Consider the following 12903-nt stretch of genomic DNA (forward strand, 5'->3'; position numbering starts at 1 on the left):
TTGTAGGCTTGCTACTTTGTTAGTTAAAGCAAGTTGTATGCTAGAGCACCATTTTTTATCCTTGGTGCAGTTTTCTTGGGGTACAACAGGTGTTTCCAGTTCGTTCAGAATGCTGAACAGTTCTTTGACACTAGATTTTGAGTTGGATATTCTAGTATTGTAGGTTTCTTGTTTGGCTATCAGTATTTCTTTCTTGTATTGGGAGGAGGCTTTGGAGAGGTTGAGTTTATTTTTGACAGATGGGGAAAGTCTCCAAATAGTTTCAAGTTTTCTTTTGGCCAGCCTAAGATTTTTTAGGTGAGGCGTGAACCAGGAATTGAGGTGTTTTTTAGGTTTGCTATTTCTTAGTTTGAGCGGGGCTATGTGATCCAGGGCTGAGGACATGACTGCATTATAATGTTCGACTAACAGATTAGGGTCCATGCAGTCAGGTAGTGAGTTTAATTTAGGTATTATAATGGGCATCAGATTTTCCACTGTCATTAGTTTTTTATTTCTCGTTGGTAGAGGTGGGGCAAGTGAGGACGGGGCAGTGACCCGGTGGGTTGTCACTGAGAATAATAGCAGGTGGTGGTCAGTCCAGAACTGCGGTACAGAATCCGTAATATTTACTTCGCAATTATGTTCTGCTATCCAATCAAGGATGCGACCTTTGTTGTGGGTGGGTAGTTCAACTTTTTGGGAGAATCCCAGCTCTTTCAAGGTCAGAGCAATCGCAGAAGATTGGGTGACCTTATTGTCATTATAGCCTAGATTAAAGTCTCCTAGCACTATTGTTTGGGATGTATTTTTTAGGTTATTGGACAGGGATGTCGAGATGTCCTCAGGGAAGGTTCCGATAGGACCTGGTGGTCTGTAGATGAGGATAATGTTTAGGGTTTGGGAGTTGGCGATGGCTATTTTAGCCGTGAGGCATTCACAGGATTGCATATTGGTAGTAGTGATGATCCTCATGTCCAGGCTAGTTTTAGCTATGATTGCTAGACCTCCACCTCGGGAGGTAAGTCTGTCCGCACGTAGGATTGTATAGTTGTCTGGGACTGCTAGCGATAAGGCTGGGCCAGCCGCATCATGTAGCCAGGATTCTGAGATGGCCAAAAAGTCTAAGTTGTCTGTGGCAATGATGTCCGAGATCTCTGTGGCGTGTGCGACTAGCGACCTGGCGTTTATAAGTGCACCTTTGAGATATAGTTTATGGTCAGCTAAGTTAGAGCTGGTGGTGTTATGACTACCTTTAGTTATCTGTTTGGAGTTATTTAGTTTGGGACTGTTGGGCTTAGCCTGTTTCCTAGTAGGTTCCGCAATACCCTTCAAGGGTAGCTGTATTTTGTTTCGGGATTTTAGTAGTTCAGCCTTCTTGGCTGGTAGCTCATGCAGTTTGGACAGGCGAGCACGTAGTCTAAGGTTTCTGTCTACAGTGTTGCATGGCCTTTGTAGGGTGGTGCTATCTGGATAGTGGGTCATTTTAAGTCCAGTATTGGGTTGTTGTGTGTTGAGCATGATATGGCAGGTGCAATGGGTGGAATAGGACGTGGTGCGAAGACTCAGAGTGTTAACATTGGTGCTTATTTTAGGTGGTTGTATTCCTAATGTGATAAGGAAGGCAATATGCAATAGTAGCCAGGGTGACCTGTAGGCAAGACCCCGGGAGTACATGCTAAGTGACTGGATAATAGACCGATATGTGAAGTTTCAAATGGCAATTGAGGTGGCTAAGACTAGGCGGGCTAAATGCAACTATCAGCGCAAGGGCACAATGCAAGTCAGGTGTGGTCTATTAGTGACCATAGGCAGTGCAGGTGTGGTCTATTACCGACCATGGGGCACAATGCAGATCAAATGTGGTCTATTAGTGACCATAGGGTGCAGTGTAAGTCAAATATGGCGACCATAAGGCACAATGCAAGACAAATGTGGTCTATTAGCTATATTAATAAAATATAGATTTTATTAACCCAACCACCTGGTGTGTCCACCTGCAAAAGTAACACATTACAACACATCATCTGCACCATTCACTGCAAGGGATTACACACGCATCTCTCTCTCTTTCTCTCTTTCTCTCTCTACCTCTCTCTCTCTTTCTCTCTCTCTCCCTCTCTCTCTCTACCTCTACCTCTCCCTCTCTACCTCTCCCTCTCTACCTCTCCCTCTCTACCTCTCCCTCTCCCTCTACCTCTCCCTCTCCCTCTACCTCTCCCTCTACCTCTCCCTCTCCCTCTCCCTCCCTCTCTTAGTATGGTACAGTCTTCATCATATCTCTCTCTTGTTCTTTCTTCTTTAACCTACTAAAATGTGTTCTGCTTATATTATGCATTTATTATGTTGGTTACTGAGATTCATATCACAAACCACTGTGTGTCTCTCTTCTGTATTACTATACCTCTCTGTTTCTCTTTCTCTCCCTCTCTTTCTCTCTGTTTGTTCTGTGACTTACTGCAGTATGTTCTGCTATGTGGGGTGTGGGGTTGATGTGCTAAAATATTATTACATCATGTTGTAATGTCATTTTTCTGCACTGAAGCCCTTTGGGTGAAACGAATGGGCCTAATTACGGGTCCGGCGATAACCGTGCCGGTATTACTGCCCCGGCAGTCCAGAAAGTCAGGCGCCGGTAAATAGTAATTCCCCATTCCCATAGAGTCCCACAGAATGGGAATGCAGAACACGGAAGCACCGGCACCGGTTATTCTGTGACAGTCTGTCTACCATGGCCACTGTGTCTAGTAGGGCTAGACCTGCCGGGCACTGCGGCTCCGACAGGCAGACCTGTAGTATGGTGATCCGGAAACAACGGTGCCGGTAAGCTTACCAGCAGCATTATTTCCAGACTGGCATGCTTGTAATGAGTTACATTGTCTACACCTTTCCACTCAGGCATTTCACAGGAAATTAATTATCCAGAGAACACCAAACAACAGCTCAGAATTAGGCCTTTAACATCCAATTTAATGATCTGTGCAAAGTGAAAAGATAAAAGATGTTCAGGGGTGCAGCCAGCCACACAATCTTGGGCGTTAGGGGGTGTGGATTGTAGTTTTGAAAGCTAATTAAATTTATTTTTTTAATCTAACAGGTCCTTCTCAGATCAGATAACAAAACAAGAGCTCCTCTCTGTGGAATGCACTGCTGAGGCTTTTGTTCAGAACTGCTCCGTTGCGCATTGCTGAAAGAATGTTTTGCACGTATACGAGTACAAAAAATCCTTTCCGCCAGGACGGGTTAGTCCAGTGAAGTTGGAAAGAAGTGGGTAGCTGTGGAAATGTGAGAGGGGGCGCAAGGTGCGACAACAAGAGGGAGATGCCTGCTTATATGTATTGCTCCCCTTTTTTGTTGGCAGCATGTGCCCAACTTTAGGGAGTAAAACACAGATATGCCACTTGTCTGGAGGGCCGCAAACAGTAGTGAGTGCGGCCATTAAACCTTTTGAGCTGTTGATCCCCACCCAAGCCCTGTAAGGTGAATAGATATTACGCCTTCTTTGGCTTCACCCCAACTCACCAGGGGCATAGCCAGGATTGTGTAACAAGTGGGGCCTGGAGCTAATGCTCTAGGGCTCACTCTAAGGGGAGCCGGAAGAGAGAACTGGGCTTGTTCTGCCCTTGGTCGAATCGGTAGGCACTATGGAGCAAAGCGAGGGAGTACAAAGCAACCAAGGCGGGCTCAGAGGAGTTCTCACCCAGAGAAATCCTTTTAAAAATAGGATAAACTGGTGAATTTTACAGTACACTTTCTCTGATACATTAGGTAAAAAGTCACACAGTTTACAATCGGACATGAAAAAGTCCATTAAATGCCAAGTTATCAACAATGCACAGGAGCATTTTCAAACCCATTCTCATAATGCCTTTGCCCACTGTATGCCAGTACTCTGCAAGTGTAAAAAACATGCTCATACTGATTGAGCCCAAACACGTCTTGCACCTATATATGCCAGTATTCCCACGTAAGCAAATACTCATGATGCTTTGCTCACGATGCCAGTAATGATACTGTAGCAAAATATGTTCATGCTGGCTCTGCCAATATATGCCGCATCCTCATGTAGGAACGTGCTCCTGTTGGCTTTACCTCAATGCCAGTTAAAAAAGGCCATGCCAATGTAAGAAAGCATGCCCTTGCCAGCTAGCCGGTGCTATAGCTCAGCAGGTTGAGCTCTCACTGCTGCAATCTGAGTGTGATCTGCAGGTTCAATTCATGACAAGGCCAGTTCAGCCCTTTATCTATCTGAGGTCGATAAATGAGTACCTACTTCGGTTGGATGATCATGTTATATAAATATGTTCTCTGTACAGTGCTTTGACAAACGCGCTATAAAATAACAAATCATTATCATTACGTAAATACCCCATATAACAACACTCATGTGCATTTGCCCCCTAACACCAGTAAAAAAAAAAGTCATGGAAAACTGCCTTGCGGGCTGCACTAACGCGCCTCCCCCCCCCGTTTATGTAAGAACACGTAGGTTGACTTTGACCTTAAAACTAGTAAAAACATACCATGCCACAGTACGGAATCATGCTGTCCCTCATGTAAGAACACTCACCAAGCTTGCTTGATCCTTAATTAGAGAACAAAATTCAATGCCACTGTAGGACCGGGAGAACCCCATTGCACTACCCTCACTCCACTCCAACCTTCCTTCAAATAATCCCACTCAAGTTGGCTTTGCTTTGCCTAGAAATGGCAGTAAAATATGCTATGCTCGGCGTAAAAAATGTTCATGCTCCAATGCGCGCGCCACACACACACACACCCATACAGTTTCTGTCATCCACACGAGCACCTGAAACATTCACATTGCATTCTCATTCACAGACGCACTCGCACCCATGTACACCATTCACACTGCATTCATTCATATGCATGAAGTTACAGACACCCCTTGCATACACACATATATACACGCACTTACACGAACCCTCACGTATATATTCATGCATGCATACACAAACAAAACCACTTTTTTTCTTACCCGTTTCCCTCTAGACCCTCTCAGTCCCTTCCCTGTCTAAGCCTTTGCATCTCGCAGGCTATTGTGTTAAACAAAGGAACGCTAATCATTGGGAGCAAGGACCAACTAAAAGCTGAGCGCAGCAGTTAAGTCTTTAGCTACCACATAGGGCGTCTATTCGTATCATCCCCTGGGCAGGCTTTTGTCCTCTGCACGTTTGCTGAGGCGGCAGTCACGGTAACGACTATTTTCTCACATCGGAGAGTGGTAGATTTAATTACTTTTAAAGTTAAAAAGTAGGTTTAAAAGCAGGCAATATACCGCTCTCCAAGGTGAGAAATGTGACAGCTTCATGCCATCTGAGCCCGGGCTGGGCCTCACAGCAGAGTGATGACTGCTGACTCAAAGTGGGAGGGCCAAGCCTCGTGCCGCCCATGTCTTGGACATGCTTCCACAATATGGGCGAATGGATGCACAGAGCTTGAATCTCTCCTTTAAATCGGCAGGCAGAAAGCTGCTCCAAAGCAGTGAAATACGTCTTCATGTTTTCCAAAATATAAAGTGTATTGTGAAAAAAAGTTCATCAGATGATTAACACATTTTTGGGAACAAATTAATAGACGATATGAATGTCATCAATTGGTATTGAAAACCTCAAGAGAATTAGCACTCAGGCAACCAAATAACATGCATATTTTTCCACTGTATCTTCTGCGTTCATTATGTTGTTAACATGTTCATTTGCAGAAGGCTACCCTTGACCAGCAGCACTCCAAATTCAAAATTGAAATGAGGAGAGGAAAAGGTTGACGCATGATGGAAAAAGTTACATTAACATATCATTTAAACAGTCTGTTTGAATAGATGGAATAAAGGGATATTTGATTAAAACATGTAATTGGATGTCACTTTGTGACAATTACACTGCACTGTACTAATGTACGAATGGCTGATTGCTTCTCTGTGCGTGTCTGTTTCCATTTGCGCTCTCTTTATGCTGTTTGTGGGTTAAACTTTGACCCCCACATTGTCTTTTGTTTCAAAAGCAATACATTATACCTACATAAAATAGAAAATGCCAACAAAATAAGACACTGGACTTCAGAAAAATAGCATTGTGTAGCAAGAGATTTGGAATCTAGCAAAGAACGTGGACAGCGAACTCTTAGCACTCGCTCTATTTTTTGTACAGGGCATTTAAACTGTGAGATTAGTTGCAGCCTATTCATGTTAAGGATACATAATGTATGCTTTGACCTCAGACTGTATTGCATATAACATAATTATAAAATTAGGAAATACAGTGGCTATTTTAACAAGGAATTCTGTTTAATTGAGTATTCCTGTAATAAATAAAATGAAAAATACTGGGCCAATTCCAAAAAGGTGTTGATGTTTTTTTTTCAAATCCAGCTCGCACCACTGATCCTCCTTTGGAGGACCATGTTGTAGTCTCATGCCAATATAAAGCCATGTTTGCCAATACAATGCCATCATTCCCTGACAGAACTTTACCAGGGACTTGCCTTTGCACAGTGACAGGTTCCTGACCACTCCTCCATTGACAGCTAGAGTGACAGACATTACTGGGAAGTTGAGAAGGGGACCATCAGCCAACTTAGCGGGCATCAGAGGAGTCTGGCTAGAGCCTCTGAGTTTACCAGTGTGGAATACACCACAATTTGATAGACCTGAGTGTCCCTGATAGCAAAGGTGTCTACGCCATCTACTGGAGCGTAGGTGAGCTTTAACACATCCCCAAACATCACCATGCACTGGTTTCAGGCAAAACCTTGCATATGGGCAGAGCGGTTTGCTTAAGGGCCTATTAACATTATTCAGGCTGGAAGAGACAGAAATCACCCATGTGAAAATGAGTAAACACCTTGCAAGACCCAAAAGACAGCACTGGACCCTTTTCAGGATGTTAACATGTTCATATCAGAGGGGCATCCTCGCCCCTGCTGCAAACCAAACCCAAAGGTAGAGGTACCTTAGGAATCAAAGCACGGAAGACATTTTATAAAATGTGCTTAACCGTAGCATGGCATCTAATGTGTCTGTTTACATAAAGGGAAAAAAAACTGTTGGTCGCAATGCAGGCCTAAACTGTGTGCACTTTACGTGGTCCACCAGTGTATTCCCTATGACACCATTACAGCATTAAGTGAAACGTAAGAAAGTAGCCTGTTTCTTTTCATTCTGTAGTTGTTACAAATTAAACAAAATAAAACATAATATGATGTTATCACCCGATCCAGTGGGGCGGATCGGGTGGTATTGGCCCGGCGGCTGAGGTAAAGGCACGTTGGAGACTGGAGAGAGTGTTCAAAACATTTCCGTTCCTTGAATGAAAATACTGTCAAAAGATGGCTGCCATGGATCTGAAGGCAAAGCTCCATATGGAGCCCCTCTTCCATTTCCATGGTGGACGACAAAGGGAGACAGAGTGAAGTTGCAACAATCATGTAAGTGGGGCCAGGGAGAGGGGAATCTGCCACAATAATGTAAGTGGGGCTGGGGAGAGGGGTTATGGGATTCTAAATATATGAAAGGAACAGGACGATAAGAAGATGGCTCTGCCGAGTGGGGGAAGCAACCATCAGGTTCCATTGAACGTGGGCTGAGGTCATCGGTTCCCGCCTGCGATCCAAGGAACCTGATTGGCTACCTTTCTCAACCCAGGTATTAATATGTAAAATTAAAAAGGTAATGAAATAGGCCATCAGCGGTGAACGTGCTGTTTTGAATTTAAAAAAAATAAAAATACAAAATGCAGTGTTTGATGACAAGGGGTTTCAAAATGTGGGGAACAACATTGAGCACGTACTGTTATCTCTCACTCAATTTTCCCTCTTGGCCATCCAAGCTTTGATGTTAGCTACAGCTCAGTAATATAATATGATAAGCAAGTGTTGAAGATACCGAATGTATGCCTTGACCTACGGCACCATTATAATGTTAAGAAGTGCAGCCCAGATAATTGATATTATAATTCTGTAGTTCTGTAATAAATAAAATAAAAGACAAGGCCAATTCCAAAAAGGCTTTGGCAGGGGTGCGGCTCTAGCACAGCTCACACGACTGCTCCTCATTCGAAAGGCCTTGTATCTACTTGCCAGTCAAACGCTGTGTGAGTGAAGCATGGAGAAGTGTAGATGGGCCCTAACTCATCACCATACTCTTGAGCATGGGCACTGTGGTTTACGAGTGAAGACAATTGAGAGGTTAGTTTTGTTTAAGTCATATTGGAGATTGAGAAAATAATTAAATCAGAGGTCACTTGACAAGACAAATGGTCTCGTATCGGTGTAATTGGTTCATCGTGTGTCAACCAGTACTTCAAGTGTTAATGACGAGTGCTAAACATCTGTTAGAATTATGGAGACTGAAATCAGGAGTAACTGTACCAATTAATCTATGATGAATTGATGAAAACTAGAACATTTGAATAAAGCTGAAATGCAATCTTCTAAAAAAGCTTTCATTTAAATGGCAAGAACCCCAGATTCTTGATAATGTTTCATGTCTTATTATCAGTATTTCCAGACATGGCTGGACTTTGCCCTGAGACGAATTTTAGAAGTTGATCCAAGTAGTGATAACACTGCACACAATTCATGAGTTAGTAAAGTAGTAACCATTCAGAACTGGGTAAATCCAGAAGTGATTAACTACTTTTTGATTGCATTGAAGGAGATTGGGAAATATCTAGGTCGAGCTAGTCTTGGCAAATTAACTCCAGTTTGCAAGAATCTTGATCCTTCTGTGATTTGGAAGTTAATAAATCATCACAGATAAAGTGCTTCATTACAAGTTTGGTGGTAGTAACAACATTACTGCTGTTTTTACTGCATGCCCTGGATTCCAAGTTTCACCTTGAAGTGGGGGATTTACCTCCAGCATGCAATGCTCCACTTTGAGGTAAAAGATCTGTGCGATTACTGCAGCACAACTACCGCTCATGGCAATTCCACCCAAATCCCCATAGAGCCCTATCGACTCCATTAATGGGACTAACACTGCCAGGCGGCCATTTGTAATCCCATGGTAACAACAGAGGACCAAGTGGCAGTACCAGTAAATGAGTAAATTAGTAAACTAATGAGGTCCAAAGCATCGTCAACGGGATTGAGACATTTTATTTAAAAAAGGACACTTCATAGATTTAGAGGGGACAGACTGGATCCAATTACCAGTCATCGTCTTCAGATGACCTTAATATTGACAGTGTTCAAATCTCTGAAAACTATACATAAGTGGCATATGTGCCCCCTATATGACACTGTTAAAGAAAATCAGCAAAAAGGGCATGTGGCTTTGTTCCAAACAGAATTGCTTGCATAGGACTGAGCTTTAGACAATGCATTTGGGGAGACTTGGAGGAGACATTGCTTTTACATTTGTCAAGTTTTGTGCCAGAAACACAAATAATTTTGGAAAGTGTTCTTATGATCTGTGAATTATTTATAAATACGAGACTGTATGCAGCAAAGGCTGCAGGTAACCAAACCCGCCCACCTCGTTGCGGCTGGTTCACTACATTTGATGAAATTGTGTCGTTTTGCTGCATTTATTGTGGTGTTTTTTAGTGGGGGCTGCTGGGGCATGGATTAAATTGATGTTTAGGCTAGTGGGGTGGAATGGAGGAGGGTCTGGAAGGCTTGTCCCCCATAAAACAAAATGCTGCACAAAACGGGGGGAAGTGGGCGCTGCAACGAGATGGGCTAGAACGATAAAAATGTTTCCAAGACAGGCAAATGGGAGATGTTTCAGTTCATCAGATGAAGGCGTTCACACACACATTAAAGCGCAATCTGCAATTATGGGATCTTTTGGGAAAAATAAATAACGACACAAATAAATAAATAAATAAATAGATAGATAAGTGAGGCGACAAGGGAAAAAGATGTTTAACATCTAGATGATAGGATATTGGAGTGAGGTTGAGGGGACAAGCATATAACTCATCTGTGCGGCGCCAGATGTTGCTTGATTATCAGGCGGGAGGGAGGGACAAATTAGGCCGTCGTTTTGGAAATCGTGGGAGGGTTTGAAAAATATGACCAGTATTGAGGGAAGGAATGCGGAAATAATAGCAAATGTGCAGAAGTATCATCAAATGTGCGCAGTGCTGGGTTATATTTCATGTGGTCACTCAGATAAGGAATATAGTATCACGTTACATTTTAAAGTTGATTATACATGCGATTATAATATTGAAGCCAATCTATTTACATGTTTTGTGGTGTTTATTTCGAGGCAAAAGTACACATTCGTCTGTAGAGATTGCCCTATTGATGATGCGTTAAAAAAAAGAATCTTGCAGATATGGGTGTCCTTCCTGAGGCTATTGCAGTCTGCATGTCCAGGGGTGCACATCTGAGGGTCTTTCTCTTATATCAGAGCTTGCAAGATACAGCTGAAAACTTGAAATCCAAATTGTGAATAGAGAGTCATCACCTGAGCTAGAAACCACAGCCCATTCTGAACAGAAAACACTTGAGCACTGCGCTCCATTTGATATTGTGCATAGTATCTACTTGGTGCAGTCAGTGATGTGCAAAATGTGACCCCCATGCGTCAGTGGTGTGTACCACATCTTGTCCCCTGGCTGCAATGAGATGGGGTGCCAATAAAACAAGTCAATTACTTTGACACATTAAGCAAATTACTCCTGTAGATTCAAGATGCATTCTTACCTGTTTCTGCCTCTGACCGCAGGCACAGCATCATCAGGTTAATGGTAATCCATTGTACTTTAAGTGCACACTCCATGGGCACAACATTTGACTGTCCACCGTGAGAAGACTGCCTTTCTCCTGTGCAAAGAAACACAGCAGCTTATTGTTATGCATCTGTCTAATGTGATCGTTAAGCTCTCATAGTAATCCAGTCTACTAAATATCTACCCACAAAGCCACCAAAACGGTCTCTAGTGCTCCAGTACATGAAGACTGTACTGCTTATGTGATATAACGTTTGGCATGACAACCATTTCGGTGGCCTCTTTTTCCTGTAAGAGACTAGGGTGCTATCAAGCGGCGAGGGACAAACTGGTGGGCGAGGTGCAGGGTTCAGATGCTAGCGATGTGTTTTGGGGAGGATGATATGGAGGGAGATACTAGTCGGTGTGCACCTACAGTGTGTGATGAGCTAGGAGGTGAGTTTTGAATAAGGTGTAAGGTGGAATGGCTATTGGGTCAAAGATGAAACATCCCTAACTATGGCAGATCTGTGAAGATGCGCTCATTTTTGGCAGTCCACTCTCACAGAATATCAGCACCAGCTACTTTTTTGCCAGGCGCACCCACGGAGGAGGCATTCTACGTCTGCCTATACTGTGCCACTTCGGGGGTTCAAGAGAATTCTCAAAACCTAAGGCTACCCACAAAGTCCACTCAGCCCGTGCACACATTGTAAGACCACCTTCAGTTAGACCTTAAAATGAACATGGCTTCAGATGGTTCTTCTCTTCAGGTTCGGGCTGCAGACACTGGAAAGTCCAGGGAAGTAGCTTTCCCGAAAGACTGTTTCGTCAGCATAGTACATCAGAGTATAACTCAGCAGCACGTATTACAACTGAGTACAACATCTATTGTCTCATCCTCGCAGGTATGAACCACTCAATTGCAGCCAATAGAACACTCCCATTGGCGACACGCCTGAGGCTGCATGAGGAATCTTGCCTGCCTCAATCAAGCTGGATAATGTTTGATACAACACATCCTTCCATTTCCAAGAACCAAAACACACACACATGCCAGCACCAAGTGACTGGGTGCAAGAAGGGAGGCTGCAGGTAAAAGGAAGGGCCTGCCAAAGCAACGCCTGGTGATGGATATTTCCTTGGAATATTGTGATGGAAGATGCCAAAGGAGAAATTCCCTAAGCAAGGGAAAATGGAAGGAAGCTCTGCAGCTGCTTATACCTCTACAGCCCTTGCAAAGAAGCCACGCCCCTCTTCACTGCAGATCGATACAATGAAAACATTTAATCATTCTCTCCATGAAACATTCACTCAACTATAGCTCGTTTAGCTTCTGTAAATCAGCCTTACCCAGAGGATTGCTAGCACCTGGACAAAATGTATGAAACGTTGTGCAAATATGAAATAAAATTAATCCGAGCCCTTTTGAGGCAGAAGATGCACATAAATGCACCACATTTAGTCAGTGTGCTCATGGCACCTGGAAGCATTGCGCCTATGCGTCATAGTCACTCAGTATGCCCAACGCTCCTGGAAGCATTGCTCCTATGCGGCATAGTTACTCAGTATGCCCAACGCTCCTGGAAGCATTGCGCCTATGCGGCATAGTTACTCAGTATGCCTAATGCTCCTGGAAGCATTGCGCCTATGCGCCATAGTCACTCAGTATGCCCAACGCTCCTGGAAACATTGCACCTATGCGTCATAGTTACTCAGTATGCCCAACGCTCCTGGAATCATTGCGCCTATGAGGCATAGTTGCTCAGTATGCCCAACGCTCCTGGAAGCATTGCGCCTATGCGCCATAGTCACTCAGTATGCCCAACGCTCCTGGAAGCATTGCACCTATGCGGCATAGTTACTCAGTATGCCCAACGCTCCTGGTAGCATTGCACCTATGCGCCATAATTACTCAGTGTGCCCATGGCTCCTGGAAGCATTGCGCCTATGCGCCATAGTCACTCAGTATGCCCAACGCTCCTGGAAGCATTGCACCTATGCGGCATAGTTACTCAGTAAGCCCAACGCTCCTGGAAGCATTGCTCCTATGCGGCATAGTTACTCAGTATGCCCAACGCTCCTGGAAGCATTGCACCTATGCGCTATAGTTACTCAGTGTGCCCATGGCTCCTGGAAGCATTGCGCCTATGCCTCATAGTCACTCAGTATGCCCAATGCTCCTGGAAGCATTGCGCCTATGCGCCATAGTCACTCAGTATGCCCAACGCTCCTGGAA

The 12903-nt window shown here is 43.9% G+C and overlaps 1 protein-coding gene across 1 annotated transcript in view; it reads right to left on the reverse strand.

The window, feature by feature from the left end:
• Window positions 1-12903, reverse strand: part of IL12RB2 (interleukin 12 receptor subunit beta 2) — a 632737-nt gene that overhangs the window by 598382 nt on the left and 21452 nt on the right. The window contains exon 2 of the mRNA XM_069641943.1: window positions 10660-10779. Coding sequence (XP_069498044.1) covers window positions 10660-10735 — 76 coding nt within the window. The 5' untranslated portion in view covers window positions 10736-10779. The remainder of the gene's footprint in view (window positions 1-10659; window positions 10780-12903) is intronic.

This window comes from Ambystoma mexicanum, chromosome 1q (genome assembly GCF_040938575.1).
Source record: "Ambystoma mexicanum isolate Mex_15411 chromosome 1q, UKY_AmexF1_1, whole genome shotgun sequence".
Lineage (NCBI taxonomy): Eukaryota > Metazoa > Chordata > Amphibia > Caudata > Ambystomatidae > Ambystoma > Ambystoma mexicanum.